At 45.2% G+C, this 18,955-nt stretch overlaps 1 protein-coding gene across 1 annotated transcript in view; it reads left to right on the top strand.

The window, feature by feature from the left end:
• Positions 1-1,396, top strand: part of GALNT16 (polypeptide N-acetylgalactosaminyltransferase 16) — a 539,297-nt gene extending 537,901 nt beyond the window's left edge. The window contains exon 15 of the mRNA XM_078661985.1: positions 548-1,396. Coding sequence (XP_078518111.1) covers positions 548-685 — 138 coding nt within the window. The 3' untranslated portion in view covers positions 686-1,396. The remainder of the gene's footprint in view (positions 1-547) is intronic.
• Positions 1,397-18,955: the final 17,559 nt, after the last annotated feature.

The raw sequence follows: 18,955 nt of genomic DNA, 5'->3' as shown, positions 1-18,955 counted from the left end.
TTCCTTTCTTGCTTCTTTCCTTACTTCTTCCTTTCCTTTCTTTCATTCTCGTGGTTCCTCTTTCTATTAATCTCTTTCTGTGCTTTTTGTTTGGGCTGCACTTACTTTTCTTTACATTATTGTATGCAATTTTTTTCTATTGAGAATCTTTTTTCTTTCTTCCATCCACAGTTCTATATTAAACATCTTGTCTTTCTTGATCCCAATGCTCTTCATTTTTTATTTTACTTTCTGTTCCTCTTGATCTTATCTTTTATATTAATATTATTATTTTTCTTAATTTCTCTTCTTCGTCTTTATTTTATTCATTGCTGTTTCTGCTACGTTGTAGGACAAATAGCTTTGTATTCTTATTGTGCCTCGTCTTCCAAAGAAATCTCAATTGATGGCCACATCTAGTCATCTCCATTTCCACCAGTGCCCTCCCCCGTATGTGTCCCAGACTTTAAAAAAAATAATTTGCAGATATCTAATCAAATCTCTCCCAATAAAACTATTTCCTGTTTATTTCAAGATATTGACCTGTTTGTTCTTCTCCTCTCTCCAGAAATGGAAACTAAAGGGGTTGTTCCTCCAGCACTTCCTCAGCGGTCTCTGCCTCGACAACCAGTCATCCCGGGTGGTGACCAACCCGTGTCAATCCGATTTAACAAGCCAACAGTGGGAGCTGCTGCAGGCCACATGATTTTGACCCAGAGGTCACAATGACACACCTGGACTAGTGCGTTCCATTTCATCTGCATGAGACTCTGGGATTGGATGCGGGAGGGAGTGGGGCGGGGGGAGGGGAGGGGCAACTAAGCAATTGTGTTTCCAGCTCACCGCCATTTTGCAGCTGTGATCGGCTGCAAGCCGTTTCAGTGGAAAAACAGCATTGCTTTTTTTGAAAAAACTTCTGCAAAAGAGAAAGAAAGACTCAACCGAAATGCTTGAATGCTCCAACCCTCTCGAGACTGACCCCCGTGTGTGTGTATGCATGGAATGGGCCAACCAGATCGCGGTCTAGCACGCCTAGGCATCCTCATTCCAACAAATCTACAACCAAGATGGCGCTGACCTCATGGACCAAGTTGATGGGGCATGCTTCCCTAGTTCTGTGAACTCTTTTGGGATGAGGTTTTGGAATACTTATTTTTATTTTATTTTTTTGTTGCATTTGCTTCAAGTATTTATCGCCTGTACAGAGTTGGTCCAGAAATATCCCCTGTGGAAATGTTGGCGTGCACGCTCCCATACTCTGCAGACTAAGGGAAATTGGTGTCACAGTGGAAAGAAAAAGTTCGTTCATGGAGGACAAGCCACTAAAAGACAATAGTTTCATTTTTTCAGAAACTTGGAGAGGTATGGCTCTAACAACATTTGCAGTCAAAACTATTAAAAAATTGAAAAAGATAAATGATAAGTGTCAGTGTTTTTGTGCAGATTGTTTTGATTTTGCAATTTTGGGCAACGACGAGTAGAAGTGACTTGTGCATTTCTGACGGGAGGTGGTGCACATGTGCTATTAACCAATCCAAAAAGTTTTATTCAACATATTAAGTCATAAAAGCACAAAACGTACGTTTAAGAACAATACACAAGACTTCTACAAACAATTCATGGAAAGTCTTTGCAGAATCAATGCATACTCTCTAGGATGGAAAGATATGTATATCATAAAAACTCTATATACAAGTTAAAAAAAAGTTTTTTATATAAAAATGAATTAGCTAAAATCTTTATAAGTATACTTCTATACAGACTGTCTTCAATATCGGTCAGACTAAAGAGCGGTTAGTTACACAGAAATACATGACAGGCAGACCTATATGTTAATGAGCCATTATTCCTATTTGGGACCTTGCTCAAATTGCCCACACCCACCCCAGGAATGTTGCCATGGCTACAACGATCGCTTCTGTATTGTCACTTCTGGGGATTCTTTCAGCCACTTGCGCCCTTCTTGTTCCCAAAAGCTTGCATATTGGGGACAACCAGGTGTGCGGTGGAGCATTATAACCACTGCGTTCAAACAATAAATGGGCCAATGATTCAATGCCAATCTGGCACACCGGACACAACTCGTTGCTAGATGTGGACCATTTGCTAATAAAAGCTTTTAATGGCAGTGTGCCAACCCTGAGCTGGAAGTAAAATTTCCGCTCAAAGGGCTTCGTAATAATGTCCCAATATTGCTCTAGCTCAGGTATACATTTGCAACTCAGGAAACGCCCTATAAGGGAAGAGGGCTCACAGTTTCTCACTAGATCTTCTGGGCCATTTCCCAGTATTTGGCCTTCAAGATCTGTTTAGAAGGTAAAATTTTATTTTTAGGATCCTCCCATAGAACACTCATGTCCATATTCGATACGGTGGCTCTAAGCTGTCTTAGTTGTGAAAACAAGAGGTATCCCCGACTAAGATTCCTAAACCGGGATAAACAAGTCAGTTGAATGAAGAATATTTAGGAAACATACATAAAACTATGGACCTAAACAGACACGATGTGGTAATTGTTACCTTATTAAATCATATAATCAAATATCTATGATAAACAACAAACCAAAATTGAAAATGTATTTAATATTTATTTTTCTATTTCATACAAACCGCTAAACAAATTTTATCTCAATGAACAATATTTATAATACTTCTGTGTTAGTACATGTTTACTCGTCACAGCACGTATAGTGCAATAGTCACTTTCAAAATTCATCAATTCTAACCGGACACATTTGAGAAACAAATTACAATCATTATTAACATGGCTAAGAGTTTTATAATTGCTATTATAAAACTCTTAGCCATGTTAATAATGGTTTGTTGTTTATCATAGATATTTGATTATATGATTTAATAGGGTAACAATTACCACATCGGGTGCGGTTTAGGTCCATAATCTAAGCTGTTTTAGCCATCTTATTTACAGTAGACGTACGTGGCGAATATGTTTGATATTGCCCCCACAACTACAATTCATATTCCTATAAAGCACGGGTGCCCACCCTAGGTCCAGAAGGGACAAATCCATGGCAGATTTTCAATCTAGCCACTATGGACAATCTAGCACGTTCGTGGATGTTTACGGTTGTTTCCTATTCACAAAGGTATTTTACTAAAAGTTTATTTACGACTCTGGAGTCTCTGCACATAAAAAGAGAGGACAGTCCTATATTTTTATGTGATGAGACTCCGCAGTCGTAAAGATACTACTAGTAAAATACCTTTGTAGATGGCAAACAATAGGAAACTTCCACAGAAGTGTAAGTTTACCTTTGTGAATGAGACCCTGTGTTTCTAAATTAGTTAAGTTTACCCCCCCACTGAATATACATTTATCTTATTGGACTTTCTTGACAGACTGGCTTGGATCTGACCCTCTTGGACCTATGATGGACACCCCGCTATAGATCAACTAATAGAGAGTATTAGAGCAATGGTTCTGTACCAATAAATGCTTTCTTAAACTCCAGTTCTTGTGTCGAAGGACGATTATTCCTGTTCACAAATCTGCTGAGATTGATCATTGTAAGGTTTCGTGAAGAGCCTCGTGATGAACGAGTAAGGGAGAGCCTGGTTCATTGAATGACCAACAGGGTCGGCCTTAGGCATGTGCAAGCTGTGCACCTGCACAGGGCCACCTAACCCCAGGGGCCACCACGCCAATATATATCCTTAATATAATAATCCTCTGAGGATGGATACATATTTGCGTGGCGGCCCCTGGCAGGGATTTGGCGGCCTCCGGCTCTGTTCCACTTCCAAACACCCTGACCCCCCCCCCCCTCTTCATTGGCATCCGCGCTCCGCCCCGCCCGGACCCCCTCTTCCGGGGCCCCCTACCTACGCTCCCTGCCCAGGGCCACCATGAGCCTAGAGCCGCCCCTGTGACCAGACACCTGACTGTGAAGCCGACATTGAGCAGACCCCGCTGGATCCCACAATGCAGAAGCATCCAGAAGAATCCAAAGCAAAATCCTGAATTGGATGAGATACTGATCAGTGAAATATGTTCTCTAATCATCTTAATAAGATTGCTTTCAGAGATTGCTTAGTTGTGTAAATACAGAAATGGCAAAAATCAAGTTAGTTATCTCACCAATTTCTCTCTCTCTCTCTCTCTCTCTCTCTCTCTCTCTCTCTCTCTCTTTCTCTCTCTTTCTCTCTCGCTCTCTCCTCCCTCCTCACCTCCCTCTCTTCACTTCATTCATTGGTCTGGTGAAGAGTCATTCGCATTTGGTTCCATCTCTACAACCTACAACATGGGTAATTTAATGACCCTACTTTAGCCATTTGCTCTCTTCACTGTGAGTGACAGTATTTTATTTTTGCACAGGAGCACCCCTGCCTAGAAAGTAATTCACTTTAGTGCCAGGGCTAGTAGTCCATTCTCTTCATTTTTGCTGTCTTGTCATATTTTTTATTTATTTACTTTTATGGTATTTTTTTACTATTTTTTGCAAACCTATGCAAGCCACCTTTAAACGCAGGTAGTTTTACTTTTTATTACACTTTAAATGTCCATTGCATATGTTTTCAGAAAAAAGAAGTAAACTATTTACGGCTTGCTGAGGCCACACCTTTTGGCTTTGCTAATGCTTGTTTGTGGATGGCACCAGAGATATTTTGAACTTCCAGCAGTGATGAATGGTGCAAACCTGCCAGACTGATATCCCCATACAATCATAATATCATAGGCTGGCAAATAGTCTGAAAAAGGTCGTTCAGTTTATAACAAGCTCATTTATCCCTGGGGGACCCAGCACCGTTGATTGGGCTAATTATCCAATACAGAGTTACAGACCACTACTACCCTACTCCACAGACAGACACACCTTCTCTACCCAAACACAATCTCAACAGACCATCTTGACCCTGATCAACAAGAATCCCAGAACTGTAAATTAAGCACAAATTGCGAAGGGGCTACAGGACCATAGAGATGGTGGAAGTGCTCTACACATCACATGGTGATGTCCTTTCTGAGGGTTACTGACCCCGGCAGGGCTGACCTTGGGCGTCAGCGAGATGGGCCTAGGCCCGGGGCGCCAATATTCCGAGGGGTGCAGCAGCTCCTCCATTCCACTTGGTCTCAATCGAGTCCGGTTAAAGACGTTGTAATCAGGCTTTAATGTACCTCAGCGTAATTGTTAGCACCCCACCAAACCCAAGGGAGAGGGTGTGGCATAACGGCCAGAGCTGCCGACTTAAGAGTTGGGAAACCAGATTCGAGCCTCTGTACGTCGGCTTAACATCGTGTGATTGTGGGCAAATCGCTCAATCTCCCCGTGCCTACCAAAAATGAATGTGTCCTAGTGTAACATGACTGGTGCTTATGTAAAGTACTCCAATACCTTTGGGTCAAGTTTGCGATTTATAAAACACCGCAAAAAAAACCCTGTTCTCCTCCCATCACACCGCAATGACCCCCTACCGAGCCCACAACAAACATCACATTTTAATTCCACCCAGGGTGCTGTCCCGGTCAATCAGATTTAGGGCCGACCCTGTAATGCAAATATATAGTGGTAACTAAATTGAGAGAAGAATGTATTGAGGACAAAAACAAAACAAAATTGTGCAGCTTATTAAGGGTGAAGAATATGATTCAATAGTGTAAAGGAAGATTTTTTCTTCAAAAGGAAAAGTGGAAAAATAAAGAACCTTGGAGTCTATTTACTAAATTATCACATATAGTAGCGCAACAGCGGAAAATGCTGCGCTGCATGAGAATGGGCGAGCAAGACAGCTCCATATCTACCTAGATGTGTCACTCTTCTCTCTCCCTAGCGCCAGCACACAATAAGGCTGCCAAGTACCACACACCCACGTTTGCACCGTAGTGCAGGTTGCCGGGGTGAGTCTAGTATACGTTTCGTACTAGAAGTATACTCTTCCAATAACAATGCTTAGACTAACTTTAACCACATGCGCACTAGCGGTTTTCCCGCTGTGCGCTGACTTTTGCGGAAACCCGCGTTACATGACGAGCTCAGCTCGTCATGAGCGTACGACAGGCGTAACTCATGGCAAGCTGAGCTCGTCATGAGCGTAGAAGGGGTTACATCTTTTCCTACTTTGTATGTATGGTGTACAGTGCAGCGCCCATGCAAAGTCAGAAAGGAGAAATGGTAGCATTTCAACTTGAGAACGCCTATTTATAAAGCACGTTATTTTTCGATGCAAGACCCTGTCTACTTTTTTTAGTGGATAGGGTCTTGCATGAAAAACCATGGGTGATTACATGAGAACGTCCATGCACCACCGATGGAACGCCTCTTTGGCACTAACTAATGCAAAGCTGTACGAGGCACTGCTTTGCGCGACTTTCCAGTGAATTTCCAGCGCAAAACAAGTTTTGTGCATAATAGCATTTTGAATAAATGGTCATTCTGTACGACAGAGTCTCAAAGTCTCCAATCAATCAATCAGGATATATAAAGCGCGGCAAATCACTCCTGAGGGTCTCAGTGCGCGGGAAAGGGTATCCCTATGGAGATTGGTGAATGATCAGGCATTGCTATTGGATGTATTTCCATTTCTAGTGTGCCTTCCGATAGGGCGGGAGTCCCAAGGACGAGGTCTAGTAGGGCGTATGTTTTGTGGGATGCCGAATAGTAGGTGTGGTCAGTGCAACTGGGATACCACTTCTCCATATGTCAATCACCCCAACTTCTTTTACCATTCTTTGTACCCCAGCAGCGAGGGCTTCTGAAGTACCATAACTTTGTCTTGGGAATTTTTCACCATGACATCGAAGCCCACCCGCTCCCTTTCCCCAATTACCACCTTTCTATGTGTTGGAGATAGTGTGGCTCACTGGTTAGAGCGGCAGACCCTGATGCAGAGATCTGGCCCGGGACCAGGGTTCGATTCCCGTCGCGGCAGGGTCTTGGGTTCAAAATGTCCTCGGACCCGATAATTCTCTCGCCTCGGTGCCTACTCTAATCATGGGTCCCACTCTGCAGCTCTGGGCAATAGCTTGCTTAATCTCCACACCGGCCCTAACGCTAGGATGCCTGGCTTCACCTTGGGGTGCCCAGGAGTGGGCACCTCACAGGAACAGGCCAGGATGGGTTTCTCAGCGGCACAGCGCGGGGACACACTGGCTAGTGTAACCAGGCGCTTTATAAACTCAGGATTATTATTACCTGACGAATGTATGCTGCTTCACAAGTCAATCAAAATTACTTTATTTGGCTAGAGATTTAGCCATAATAGTACAACACTTCATTGGGATAAAACCACACACAATAATAACAGTGTATATACAGATAAAAACGTTATACATAGATTAGTCAATTCCAGCATAATATTTCCTTTTCCATAACTATTCCTAATTTTGATAGCAGAACAAATACAACTAGTCACAGCTAGGCAGGCGGATTCAGAGTGAAGCTGTTGGATTAAGAACATAGCCGTTTTATAGTTTCTAATACTATAAACACTAAATAGAGGCACTAAGAAATGTTTCTGTGGGCACTATGCAGTGAGCAAAAAGCAAAGGGGCATATTTAAAAGCCCTTTGCGGTGTCGGTGCTTCACTTTTTGTGATGCACTGGTGGCGCAGTGTGGTGCTCCATACTGACAAGGCCACCCTGTGTGACTATTCGTGTTCTTGTAAATACTGACCCTTCTCACAAAGCACTTTGTGTGAAAGGGGCGTTCCATGGGTATTGCTGTGGGTATTCCCATGCAACATCCATGGATTCTGCCGTATTGTCATAAACCTGGGAATGCTTCAGAATCCTACACCTACCCAGGGGAGGTGTAAGGACGCGTAACGAGGAGAAATACTTTTATTTCTCCTAGTTTGTTCCTCATTCCATGCGTGCTGCATATGTCTAAAGAGTTTTTGTCTGTAGAGCAGGATTTTGGATCCTTCCAGTAATTCCTATGTTTTTCCTCCTGGAATGATCTTCTAAGTCTTCAGCGTGGGCTTAGAGATCCATGCACTCGTGTTGCAGGAGAAGGCTCTCAGGTTTCAGCATCTCAACATCTTCTTCTTTCTGTGCTGCTCCAGTGTCCTCCAAAGCCGAAATCCTGGTGCCTATGTTTGTAAAATCCTGCTTGAGCTCTCTTGTGAGGTCTTGCTTTACCGCACGGAGGTCCGCCCTGAGCCCTGCGAATAAAGATTTAATGAAGGATTTTGTGAGTTATTCTATGTCCCCTGAGAGCTGTGAAGGTGGCATATTGCTGGTCAGCATATTCTCCGATGCGTCTCTGTGGGATATCCAACTTCGGTTGCGCTTATCTGGTACGCATATCTCCAACGTTAGAATCTTTCTGGCCTTTCCCGGTTACCATTATGGCGTTTATTGTCTCAGTGCCACTCTAGGTGGCAATGCTCGGATAGTCTCGTGATGATTCCTGGGATCTGACTTTTGTTGGTTTCATGAAGCCGCCATCTTTTCCTGCTCAATTTCGTGGCCTACACCGGTGCACAATTCACGGACTTCGCAGTGTTGCATCATTACTCTGTGTCTATAGAAATCTGAATTACTCAGGGAAGGGCTCCACTCGTCAAGTGAAGGTTCGATCTACGACCGTGCCCCCTAGCCCCAATCTCCACTCTTTCCTCCTAGGCGCCTTAGTTGAGGCCTGCATTAACTGCGCAGTCCGCTGATTGGGTAGTATTGTAGCATCTCTTGTGCCTCTGAGAATCCAAACTGCGATTGGCAACGCGCCATTCATCAGGAAAAGACTTGATCGGCAGTCGTGCCCTCAAGCTGAGCAATTTACACTTTAATTTATTTAAATTTAAATACATTAAAGGTTACAGTTGTCCTTCGGCTAAGGTTATGGCTACTTTTTAATTAATTTATATAACATAAAATAAAAATTGCCAAAAGGTTAATGTTAATTATTTAATTTGATTTAATATAATTAACGGTTCACTGTGAATTCAGTGTTAAAGTAAGGTTTATGCTGAGGGTTGGAACTAGTATTAGGTTATGGTTTCTCATTTATTTTAATTTACAAGTTTACAATACAGGTTAGACAAGTTTACAATAAAGGTTAGGTTAAGGTTATTTAATTAAGAAAACCCAGTGCTGCAAAAGTGGTACACTGGTGACCTTGAGTCACTACTGTCTGAATGACGTAATGAATGAAATGTAAACATGACATTTTCTGAAATGCCCACCATCCAAAAATACGACATGAATGTAAACCAGCCACCCCCTTCCGCCCTCAGCCCTCTGACTTCTCATTCTACTCGTGTTATCTGACAATGACGTTAACTTATGCTGAATTCCTCATTTCCAAGCTGCAGTTTGGTGTAGGCGGTAGCAGGGCACAGATGCCCTCTTCTCCTGGCACCAAGCTGCAGGGTTTCAGACTGCCTTCTTAATAATCGCACTAAAATTAAACAGTGGCTATATATTCTGCTCGGTGTTGATTTTCGTCCATTTTTCTCTCGCTTCTGTGTGCCAAGGACAGACGTCAGGACAGCCCAGTCTGCGCGCCCACGTGCTCCCTGCCCACCATGTGCCCTGGTGACAGTGGCGCATAGGGTGGCAGTGCCAAGATTCTGACAGCGACGCCTCCTGGGGCCTGGCCAGGACAGTGGAAGGGCGAGATTTTGATCGATACCTTATCACTATTGATCCAAACCTCGATCTGGTCGACTGAACCTTTGTTGCCTGTCTTTGAGGAAGAAAGTGCCTCTGCTACCAAACTAGTTCACCCAATAAAGGACCCCGCTCCAAAAGATCACAAACAACTTCTAGCTTTCAAAAGTTTATTGTAAGGATAGGATAAGCTGCAAATACAGGCATCTCAGAATGAGATTCACGAGATACACAGGTCCAACTACATACATGTGCTCTCTGAAAGCCCTCAGACGAGCAACGGAAATTACTAACACAAGTTCTAAGAATAATAAAGCTATCAGCATTGACGCATATCTCTCCTTCATTTAAGTTGGAGGAAAACACACAGGTTAGGCTGTCCCTACCCTGCTCTAGATGGTATCCCTACTTAACCAAATCCCAACTTAACAAAGGTGTCAGCAGTGAATGACCCCCAAGGGAAGTCACTCACTCTAAGTCTCTTGGTGAAAACCTACAGTTCTCCAGTCATGACCCCTCTCTGCCTACCCATCCGCTCTCTAAAGGGTCCTCAGGTATCTGCTCTAACTCCACCCAGGGGTACTGTCCCTAATACAAAACAGTCAACAACATTTGAGACGCCCCTCGTGAGACGCCTCTCACGTGGTGTAGCTTCTGGCTTTTTCCATGCTGCTTTGTATTGGGCCTCATACGTTGGAGTTGACCTTGCTTCTCAGACTCTTCTCCGGCCCGCTGATACCCCTTAAACATTCCGGAACCCTCCTCCATGTCTGGGCCGTCTACTGAACAGACCTCTATTCATTTCATTTATAATTGGATTCCCCCTTTTCTCTTGCAGACAGACATCTGCAGCCAAGATCCCAACTCTCATAGACTTCCAAAAAGGTTCGCAACATTTCTTGGCCCAGACATGTACGTGTAAATCAATGTTAAAACATTTCAGGCCTACAGCATTTCTCATAATAATTATAGCATTCAACTTCTTCATTAATTAAAGCATGTTAATACTCTTATTCTATTATTCAGTAAACACATCTATAAATCATGGCCCATTAATGCAATGACCAAAACATTAGTACAATCTATGTCGTGAAAAGAAATACCTTCCCTTTTAGCTCTGGCCCTGAGGCCTACCACATTCTGCGTTTAACCACATACCATCTTACATTTTAACAGCTACACGACATGGATTCAGGAATAATCACATCTAATAAAATCATATAGTGTCACACATTTCTGTATTAGTTCCACTTCTACTTAAATCTCTACATTAGCTATACATTCAGAATATAATTGCAGATACTATTAGCACTCATGGCATTTCTCCTCATGATTTGTGCTTACTACAGGTAAGTGTGATGCACTCATACATTTAGGTCAGTTTGCGCTCTCTCAACAGCAAGTGCTAACCCTCGCTGGGGATAATTGTATGCGTCAGGTTCTCAATTAATTACTTCTGCACCAGCACCTGGTGCCCATTAGCAGTATGCAATCAGAGGCACAGGTGGCAAGTCCACGCGGTGCCAGCCAGAGCTTGGCACGGGCTTGTGCGAAATGCGCATTGCGAAGATGTAATGCAAGGAAAGATGCCAAGGGCACAAGTTGTAATACAAGCTATACTTGCCTAGCACTGCACCCCCTTCCTACCGTCATGTATAAATTAATGAATGTATGAATTGCTATGCATATAGGACAAAGCAGGCTAGGGGCGCCGTGTAAGAGAGCGGGAACACTTTGGATTGTGTATAAATGCAGGGAACTAAATGCAGCCCTGGCAAGAATGCTCAAACCAGACCCTCCCAAGGACATCTCGCGCCATTCTCGCTTTCCATTCATCCATTCTCTCTCTTCTCTCTCTGGTCATTTTCTCTCTACCTCACCCCCCCCCCCCCCCCCCACCCCTCTTTTTTGAAGCCTCCCTGTGCCTGCTGCAATTATCCTAAGGTTGCTGGGGAAAGTAACAGAGGCACAAGGAGTGGTGCCAGGTTTACAAAATAGGCCACCAAGAGCCCAGCCTACTAGGGAAATGCCCGGTGGAATAAAAGGCCTGTACGGCCCTGAACAAGTGGAGGGGTGAGGAGGGGTTTCTTGAAGGGGCAACCGATGTGGCTCTTTCAAGGTGGGGGTGATGCGGGCAGACTTCTTCAGTCTTTCGATGAAGTGGACTAAGCATGTAGGAGAGGGGCGTTGCTAACAGTGGAGCAGCGGATGCAGTGGCACCAGGACCCAAGGTTAGGAGGCGGCCCAGTCTGCTCTGCACCGACTGCATTAGTAAGCATGGCTGGGGCCTGGCTCTGTGTTTACGCTTTGAAGAGGGGGAGGAGGAGGGGCTCGGAGGGAACAGAAGACAAGGTAGAAATGGATGACAGCAAAGGGATCACAGAAAGTGAAAGGGTGAAAGTAAGGAGAGGAAAACGTGACCGAATAGGAGAAGAAATTAAGGATCAGAAAGAAATGATCGCAAAAGAAGAAGAGGAAATGAAAGGGGACAGGAATAAAGGGGTCAGGAGGGAAGAGAGGAGATACGGAAGAGTTAAGGACAGAACAGAGGGAAGAAAGAAGGCGAGAGAGAGGAATGGGAGAGTGTAGATGATGTAAAAGGGAGGAAGGAGATGAGAGAGGGAGGAGAGAAGGAAATGCAGGTACCATGGAGAACCAGTAGACAGGTAAGCAGGGGCACATGCGCCATTAGTGCAGCAGGTGCAGTGACACAGACATCCAGGAATGGGATCGACCCCCCGCACTCCATATATCTTTTTAATACTGAACTGGGCCCCTTCTCTTTGCTTGCAATAGGGCCAAGGGCAACCAGGCTACACAACTGATGTAGGACTCCCTTCAGAGAGGCCAAAGATGGTATGGGGATTCTTGGTAGGTGGGAGGGGAGACGGCCTTGAGGTGTGTCTCTGAAGTATGCTACTGGTGGGCTTTGTTGTATTGTCTGGGTGAGTGATGGCTGGCACCCCACTGCCTGAACCTTCTTGGTGTGAACCATGAAGGAAAGATGGCTGTTGATGGTGAAGCTGAGGGCTTGGGAACTGTCAGAGAGCTTAGGTATCGAGGGGCTTATGTATAAGCCCTTGCGTGACTTTTGCGCCGCCGGTGCGTCACTCTTTGTGACGCGCCAGCGGCGTAAAAAGTGAGTCTTGTTGCACCATATTTACAAAGTGACGCATCTGCCTAGATGCGTTCCTTTGTAAACCCCTGTGTCACATTATACCAGCGCCAGGTATAATGTATGCAGGGGAGGAGTTCCGACGCAAAAAAGGTCGTAGAAGTGACGCAGTGAAATCTACAAGATTTCACTGCATCACTTCTAGGACGCAAAAGCATCAATATTTTATGCCTGCCTCACGGCAGGTGTAAGACTGACACAAGCACATTTCACATGGGACTTGCCCAGGTGTCATGATCCATTGCTGGAGTTGCGTCACTTTTGTGACACACTCCAGCAATGCGTCATTTTTGCGCCTACAGATACATCAGAAATACTGACTTATCTGGAATTCCTTGCAACATGATGCGTCATACAGTAAATATGACGTATCATTGGTGTTGCAAGGTGGGCGCTCTGAAAAGTGACGCATCGCTGTTTGCTCGCAGCGATGCGTCACTTTTCATAAACGAGGCCCCATGTGTCAGGTCATGCTGTAGAATGTAGAGCATGTTCAAGGGCGACCGAGGTCTCCAGATCACAGACATCAGCGACTGCAGCGCTCTTGTCCAACGTCACCTTTTCAACGTCTTTGATGCCATTCCCAATCTAGTCCTGCGGCATGGAGACAATGGCCATCCAAGGGGTGACGTCGGTCGTCAGATCACAGACGTCCGAGACCCCAGGCTTCTTGTCCCACATCGTCTCTTCACAGTCTTTGACACCCCTCACATCTGCTAAGGGAGATCAGCAGACTGATGATTCTAGTCGCAGAGGTATCAAACCGTGGGTCGTACCCACCTGGGGGGCGGTGGCTGTGTTCCCAGGGAGGGCACAAATGCCTTTGTAAATACTTGTAAATGAAGATGGCCTGAAAGTGCGACTTTTATTAGGTTGCGCCTGGGTCGCGCTTGTGCTGTTGATTGGTCAAAAGGCTTAGTAGACCCCCCTTAGTACCGCATTGTCTCATTTTGTAACCTCACATGCGGACACCCCTGTTACGTTTGTTCTTACTCGGAAGGCTTTAATTACAGCCTCTGAGCACTATTTTCTCAAATAGCTTTGTCCTGTCTGCTGTTAGACACGCTCTCTCCTAACTGCTTTTTTAGTGTTAGCATTGGGGCCCAGGTTGCCCTGGCTGCCCAGGGAACAGGTCCAAAGCAACAGGTGGGGAGTGATGGCCATGCGTGGTGGGGAGGGGTGAAAGAGGCAGAGGACGCAGTCTGCTACTCAGGGCTGCAGCTATCATTAGTGCAATGGATCGCAGGAGTGTGAGGGGCTAACAACACCCCAATTATCAGGAACCATAATTACTTGATATAATTGCTCTTTTATAAGTCTCACATTTAGTGTGGATTATCAGCGACAGAAAAAGTACTCCTGAAATGGTAACCCCGCCCCCTGCACAGGACCGGGATGCTTCCGCTCCCCAAAGTACTGCTAATGTTTTGGAAGGGGGGGCGGTTTGAAGACATTTTGCTTGGTGGGGCTCACAGCAAAAAAGTTTGAAGACCTCGGTTCTACTGGGTCCTCTCTGGCCCAGGAGATCTTGGTTTCCCCTCCTTCGGAGATTGCAATTAAACCTGCCCTGAAAACTTCCAATGGACAAACCCCCTCTTCGTCCTCTGGAAGGTGCCAGGGAGATTATCTCTGTCATTTTGGAAATTGAAAGGAGGGGATTAGAGAAGACGAGTCGTGCTGCTGAAGCAGTTCAGAAATCCTCTAATCCCTCTACACTGAGATCCTATTCACATCCCAAGAGGCATTTTTAAAAATGTCATCAAGAGCAGTCAGCGTCTCCCTTACAGTGTGAAGTTATCTCTGTGCTGCAATTTATTTCAATTGGTTTTGAGAAAAAACATTCAATATTCACCTTGAGTAGGCAATGGGCAGTTATTTGAGCTTTTAGTGAACATTGCGTCGATCTAGGTGCGGTAACAGGTGCGGTAACAGCGGCTCGGCCATTGAAGAAGAGTTTTTCTTCATCCTGTGCTAGGACACGCCCCCTTACGCTTCCAGGGGATTTATTTTTGGTTCTAAAAGCTTTGCAATCTCATCCTTTTAAACCGTTTTTTCATTGGGATACTCCATTTGTCCCACTGAAAATAGACTTCTTAGAGGCTATTTCCCCAGCCAATAGAATTGGGGAACTGGAAACTCTTCTGTCATGCTCCATTTTTATCTGAATTTGATGGTTGCGCAGACCCAGCCTTTTTACCAAAAGTTAAATTTGCCTTCCATAGAGCTAGAGAAGTTGTGCTACCTGTATTTTCCATCCCCTTCTTCCTTAGAGTCAACAATTATAGCATTAGTTAGATGTAAAAAGGGCATTTTATTTTACTTGGCCGTATCTAAAACATTTTGTTTGTCACATCATTTGTTTTTGACTTCTGAAGCAATATGTATTAAAAAAACAATTGGGGCATATTTATGACCCCCTGCTTCACTTTTGCGCCGCCGCTGCGTCAATTTTTGTGATGCAGTAGCTGCAAAAAATATGTACTATGTTGCGCCCTATTTACAAAGTGACGCATCTAGGCAGATGCGTCACTTTGTGAAGCCCTGCGCCACATTATACCTGTGCCAGTTATAATGTATGCCGGGTGGACGTTACCCCGCAAGTAAGCCTTGTAAAAGTGGTGCTTTGAAATCTATGAGATTTCACTGCACCACTTCTACGACGCTAATTGGCCAAAAACCTTACGCCTGCCTTATGGTAAACGTAAGGTTTTGACGCAGCGCCATGGGCACAGGCCTACCCCATGCATTTCTGTAGTTGCGTCATTCTTACGACGCTACTCCAGCAATGCGTGGCTTTTGCGCCGATAGATGAGTCAGGATTCCTGAGGCATCTGTCTTTCCTTGTGACATGGTGCACCGTACATAAATACGGCGCATCCATCGTGTCACAAGGAGGGCGCAGAGAAACTGACACCTCACTGCTGATGCGTCAGTTTCTCATAAATGAGGCCCATCATTTTTATTAATTAGCAGATGGGTTTACTCCTTGGCAGAATATTCTCTTTGACCTCTGACCCAGGATAGATCTACAAGGAGTCTAAGGAGTTGATTACAATGGCGGGCGGATCGCCCCCGCCCACATGTCGGTGGCGATCCGCCCGCCATAATCCACCGTCTGCCACCCAATTCCCCCCACCATATTACTATGGAGGGGTCGACCCCGGCGGACGGAAAGACCGTCTGCCGGTTTTCCGCCTGGTGGATGAGTCAACCGGGCAGAAAAGGCTTTAATATGGTGGCGTGTCTGGTAGACACCGCCATCCATATTAGGATACATGCAGGGATTTGCCTTTCCGTGGCGGCGTTGCCGACACAGAAACGCATGCGGTCCTTGACATTGGGGGCCCGTAGCGGGCCCCCAGGTATTTTGGGGGGTGGGAGGTGCACATGGGGGGTACCTATGGTACCCCCCTGCATTTGCATGTACAACGTGGCAGGCACCGAGCGGTGCCTGTCACGTTGTGCATTCAAATGCACAACTAGCATTTTTAACCTTGCGGTGGGTGTTGCTAGCAGCACCGCCCGCCACAATGTTAAAAATGCGGGATGTGCTCGCCAGTATGGCCGGCGCATCCAAATTGCAAATGCGGGACCCCCGCATACATTGCGGGCGGTCCAATTTCCCGGGGCTATGATGGGTGGACAAAGTCTGCCCGCCATGCTAATCAGCCCCTTAGTGTTTCGTGGGCAGAGGTTCAGGGTGTGCCCCCTCCAGACATCTGTAGAGCTGCCACCTGGGATTCACCAAATACTTTTGTTCATCATTGCAGACTACAAGATTAAGAAGAACCAGGTGGAAGGAACTTTAGAGCAGGCGTTCCTAGTTGTATCTTATCCTGAAATAAAGTTAGTCTTATTGTATAATCCCTATATGTGTTGTGGTAAGTATTTTGGTCTTAGATTAATTTATGGAAATAGCTTGGGTATTCCTCAAACGTGATAAATGGGATGAGGACAAGGGACATAGAGGTAAAGCTCTGATTACCCTCCTGTAATCATTACCATTCCTATCTCTTGAAATAATAATATTATCCATACTAATATAATAAAGAGAGAGCCCAAACCTTTGAGGCGGGTAATCTCAGGAACCACAGCACCAATCACAACACCCAATACAGCGTTGGAAAGGGCAGTTGCAGCAGAAGGACATAGGCTATGCAGACGCCCACCATATACATTTAAAAGGTAAAAGAACCGTGCCAGCAAAGTAGTCCCTTGTGGGCGTGTCTGCGTTGTGCTGTGGGCGTGTGCTGGGGGCTTGACAAACGCTGGGGGCGTGTGGTACGTTCCGCCCTTCATGCCATGTCTCATATCGTGTGCTAATCCCACCCTGCTCCCTTTAAATACCCCTGCACCCCATAATCATACACCACCCTTACTCCTTAAAATACCCCAACACCCTTAAACACTAACCCATCTTAACCCTATAAATATACCCTGCACCCCAAAACCCAAACCTATCCCTAAACCCTAAAAATACCCCTGTACCCCAAAACGCAAACCTAGCCCTGAACCCTATAAATACCCCTGTACCTCAAAACCCAAACCTACCCCTGAACCCTAAAAATACCCCTGTACCCCAAAAACCAAACCTAGCCCTGAACCCTAAAAATACCACTGTGCCCCACAACCACCCCTGAACCCTAAAATACCCCTGCACCCCAAAACCCAAACCTAGACCTGAACCATTAAAATACCACTGTACCCCAAAACCCAAACCTACCCCTGAACCCTATAAATAACCCTGTACCCCAAAACCCAAACCTACCCCTGAACCCTAAAATACCCCTGTGCCCCAAAACCCAAACCTATCCCTGAACCCTAAAAATACCCCTGTACCCCAAAACCGGAACCAAGCCCTGAACCCTTAAAATACCCCTGTACCCCAAAACCCAAACCTACCCCTGAACCCTAAAAATACCCCTATACCCCAAAATCCAAACCTATCCCTGAACCCTAAAAATACCCCTGTACCCCAAAACCCATACCTATCCCTAAACATAAAACTACCCCTGTACCCCATAACCCAAAACTATATCTGAACCCTTAAAATACCCAAACACCCCAAAACATATACCTCAGTACCCCAAAACATATACCCCAATACCCATACTTACCTTTCCAAACATTTTTAAAAAACATGCTTTTACCATTCATGCATTTACAACGAATTTTGTTGTAAATGTATGCGTGGTAAAAGCATATAAAATGTAATGCCATGCGTTATAATGGCATTGCGGAGTCATGGTACTTGTGTAATGAAAGTATGCGGAGTGATGGTATGCGGAAAGAAAGTTGCGGAATAATGGGTGTTTACCCTCCCCCGGTAAGTACATTGGTGGCACGGCGGCCCACATCTCCAGGAACATACTCATATTTTTTCACCACCCATTTGAAAAATGCACAGGTCTCTCTCATTGATGGCCAGCACCGACATACACTTTTAGACACACCTCCCGCCACAAGTTCTAGAATTGCGAACTTCAGAGCTGGGGAGCTATGTTCGAATCTCGGCATCAGCTCAACATCCTGTGATTCCAGGTAAATCGCTTTGTCTCCCCGTGCCTACCACAAATGAATGTGTTCTTCTGTAATGTAAATTGTGCTCATGCCATGTTGTCGAGTTCGTGCTATATAATATTGCAAGGAATAATAAAGTTGGGAAACTCGAGTTCACACACTACTGAACGCGCACTCTTTAGTGCATCAGCAGTGCACTGTGAATCAGAGTGTTTCACTGGCCTGTCACAGATAAGAAATGCTATCAAAACGAAATCCTACAAAACAAAATACTACTGGCCGGCAGCAATTCATACCCGGACAACGTCGGGACGGGCTGCTAGTATTTTATAAAGCGCATAGTTACCTCACATAAGGTGTCCCAGCGCTAGAAGCAGGACTCCGCACCCTACGCACCACTTTAAACTCTCAAACCTCTTGCCTGAAAAAACAGGGTTAAAGTCCCCTCCTAAAAACCGCTTCCGATTGGACCTGACGAAGCAACAGGGGCGAGACGTTCCATAACTTGGCCCAAGGTGAACAAAAGAACTAAGCCCAGAGCCAACTCTCTAGCCTATACCCTTGGCAAAATAGTCTTAATTTTGGACTGGATCCGGATTTGCATAAAGCATGGAACTTGTTCACATCCCAAAAGCGCACAATCAGCAGAAAGAAATGTTTCTCATAGTCAAGGAACTGTCCTGTGGCCCTGCAGCCAGCACTGCAGTGT

Source organism: Lissotriton helveticus, chromosome 9, assembly GCF_964261635.1.
Source record: "Lissotriton helveticus chromosome 9, aLisHel1.1, whole genome shotgun sequence".
Taxonomy (NCBI): Eukaryota; Metazoa; Chordata; class Amphibia; order Caudata; family Salamandridae; genus Lissotriton; species Lissotriton helveticus.
This window is presented reverse-complemented; position numbering and strand designations above follow the sequence as displayed.